General features: G+C 41.4%; 1 protein-coding gene across 1 annotated transcript; it reads right to left on the minus strand.

Annotated features, from left to right (window-relative positions):
• Nucleotides 1–670: 670 nt before the first annotated feature.
• LOC105692936 (piggyBac transposable element-derived protein 4-like) lies at nt 671–2,449 on the minus strand. The gene has a single exon (XM_025746378.2). The coding sequence runs from the start codon at nt 2,447–2,449 to the stop codon at nt 671–673; it is 1,779 nt and encodes a 592-aa protein (XP_025602163.2).
• Nucleotides 2,450–3,082: the final 633 nt, after the last annotated feature.

Consider the following 3,082-nt stretch of genomic DNA (forward strand, 5'->3'; position numbering starts at 1 on the left):
AGATAGCACTTGATTGAGAATTACATGGAGCAACTCGTTAGCAAAACTATGAGCAAGCAAGCATGGTTGCCGGAGAAGACGGCAATAAGGTGAGTCCCTAACGGTCGCAGTTGAGCGTGGCAGGTTCGCACAGAGCGACAGTTGTGGATGGCGCTCTTCTTGGGAAGACTGATTCTCAAACAGTTCTACAATGTTCGCCATTCCGCGGATTCAACAAGTACGTTTTTCCAAGGTTTCGCTAAGAATCCCTAGAAATGCCGCAGTATCCGTAACGGTAGGGGTATCGATGCATTGCATCGCTGCGGCAGTCTGCATATATCGATAGTAACCCTTTGCACTCCGGACTATTTTTGAGGTGAGGTTTCAGTAACTCCGGGTCATTTTGACCATGAACTATCGCTTGCTACGAAAGTATTTACAATGTTGCGAGCTCCGGGCGATCTTAACCATGACCTATTCGGTAATCTGATAGCATTTCAAATGTTGCGGCCGCGCTTCTGAGAAAGGTCAAAGAGCTTGTCTTGTTATTGAAGAAAGCTTGTATACATTTGAAAGTTTTGTTTTATTATAAAAATTATAATATAAATAATATAATAATACTAAAGTACAACAATAAAAACATAAAAAGCATATACCAATACAAAGATACAACAATATACAAAAATAATATTTATTTTTTGAAATTTTTCATTTTATGGTATCTTGAAAAACAATCCCCAAGATGCATTCGTGGTTTACCAGGGCAGGTATCGCAATATTCGCTGGTTTCATGTCTTTCGCCTTTCTTCTGCCTGTTCGAGCACACAACGCAATCTCTTTTTTTCCCTCTCCGCATTTCATGAAGCTTACCGTTCAGCCTTACTTCAGCAGACGCAAACGAGGAAGTTGACGCTCTCGTCCTTTGTTGCCGGAAATTGTTAACGAGTTGATCGACCAGTAATTTGACGAACTTTAGGTGCGTCAACGGTTTCTCATTTCGATTTTTTTTTATAGTTTTATATAAAATATAGGAGTTAATGACCGACACCTCCATGCCCCAGAAAAACATTTTCCTCCACCACTTAAGGGATCTTCGTAAAAAACAATACATGGATGCGTATTGATCGGCTCGATCAACGCCGCCCATAGAAGCTGTGTAGCTGGTAATTGCATTAGGCTTCCTAATGTTAACCACTTTCCCTCCTCGTAGAATTCTTGTTAAATCCACCATACCAGTATCATTCCATGTGGTTAAGAAAGAGACGATTCTTTTGTCTTTCCAGGCCAGGAACATGACATTCCCTTTCTTGCTGACGAAGGTATTTTCTTCAGAAAATTTTGTTTTTTTTGAGACCGATGGAATACCTTTTCTATTGGCTTTTATAGTCCCAGTTAAGTGGCAATTCAATTTCCTAAGCTCTTCTGCCAAAGGGATACTGGTATAGTACCTATCGGTGAACATGTGATAACCCTGTGCCTCGGGAATATTGTTTAAGAGTTTTTGGTACAGATGTAGCGGAATCCTGGTGGTAACTGGTAGATTTGGACGGACAAGGTTTTGTGATGTGAGACTTCCATAATAAGGCAAAATGGTGTAAATATATCCTGTTTCCGAGTCTGCCATCGCATAAATTCTTATACCCCACTTCGTTGGCTTTATAGGGTTATAAGTAATGAAGGAGATTTTCCCTTTAAACTGAACTATGGATTCGTCCACACAAATGTTTTGTCCAGGAATAAAATATTCAGAAAATTTTGAATCCAGGTATTCCAAAAAAATGCTGACCCGCTGTATGCGGGTATTTAGATCCGTGTTACCAGAGTCCGGTGTTTTTAAGTGGAGCATCCAAAATATTTGTTGAAATCGAGCTCTTGTAAATACACTCGGAAAGAAGGGGATTCTGCTGTTATTCCTAGTAGACCAATACTCTTGCATATTGGCGAGAGGCATTGTACCCATATCTAGGATGACTCCGATAAATGCCCAGAATTCATCTGTATCAACATCATGCCACGTGTGCCATACAGAGTCTTTGCTAAGATTTTTTGATGCCAACACAGATCTTGCATAATTATTTGTTTCTCTTATAATATCATCAACTAGCTCGTCCGTGAAAAACAGTTTGAAAAATTGGATCGGTTCCAAAATATCGGAGGAAACTTGCGGGCCTGTCATTTTTGATCCAATAGAAAAATTGATTCGATAGGGCCTGTACCCATCCTCCGTAACGTCGACCCAGTCATCATTTCCCATTGAGGTGCCTGCGTCATCATCAGTATCTGATTCAATACGCCGTACATTTCGTCTTCGGTATACTATTACATCGCTGTCATCACTATCGCCCTCAGTATCACTGTATCCATCTTCATTTCTGTCACTTTGAATCAAACTATTTCCGTATATTGGGAGGTCCAATTCATCCTCACTTTCCGAAAATCCATTCTTTTCATAACTATTATTTCCGGCCATTCAACGGTAAAAAAATATTCTAGCGCAAAAGACTTTGAAAATAAAGGATCGGTTTGGCACCGGGCAAACGTGTGCTGCAGAGGAAATTTCAGATTACACTAAGCGTGTACCGAAACATCTTCCTACCTATATGAAGATACAATGTTGCCTCTAAATACTGGCGCGGCGTGTCGCACCAGCCGCGACAACGGAGCTATTGGCTTCTACTTCGATGTCGCCTCAGCAGCGACAACGGAGTGCTAAGGGTTAATTACCAGCAATGCGAGACAACAGTTCATTTTCCAAACGAGCTCTGGATTGACGTGTTTCTCGAACAATTGCACCGCTGCTCTGATCACTTGATTCTTTTCGAAATCCCGCAACTTCCGCACGTCCCCCTAGGAAGCTATTCGACCTTCGTCGGATCCGATATCGTGGACCAAGAGCTGATTGCGGAAGTTCTTGAAGTGGTGGAGCACATAAACCAGAGCGTATCCTCTTCACCACTGCGTGTGAAGTAAGGCTGAACTATAGACGTTATCTGCTTGCTAATAATGCTTTTATTATTAGGACCCTGATCGCAAAATATAGCTCAATCATCTAATCCAGTTTCCTCGACCTCGTCCAGCATCTGATCAATGATAACCGATAGTG

This window comes from Athalia rosae, chromosome 5 (genome assembly GCF_917208135.1).
Source record: "Athalia rosae chromosome 5, iyAthRosa1.1, whole genome shotgun sequence".
In the NCBI taxonomy this organism is placed as follows: Eukaryota; Metazoa; Arthropoda; class Insecta; order Hymenoptera; family Athaliidae; genus Athalia; species Athalia rosae.

What these genes read in the sequence shown, in the direction of transcription:
- LOC105692936 (XM_025746378.2), bottom strand. Translation starts at nt 2,449, where the DNA reads ATGGCCGGAAATAATAGTTATGAAAAGAATGGATTTTCGGAAAGTGAG.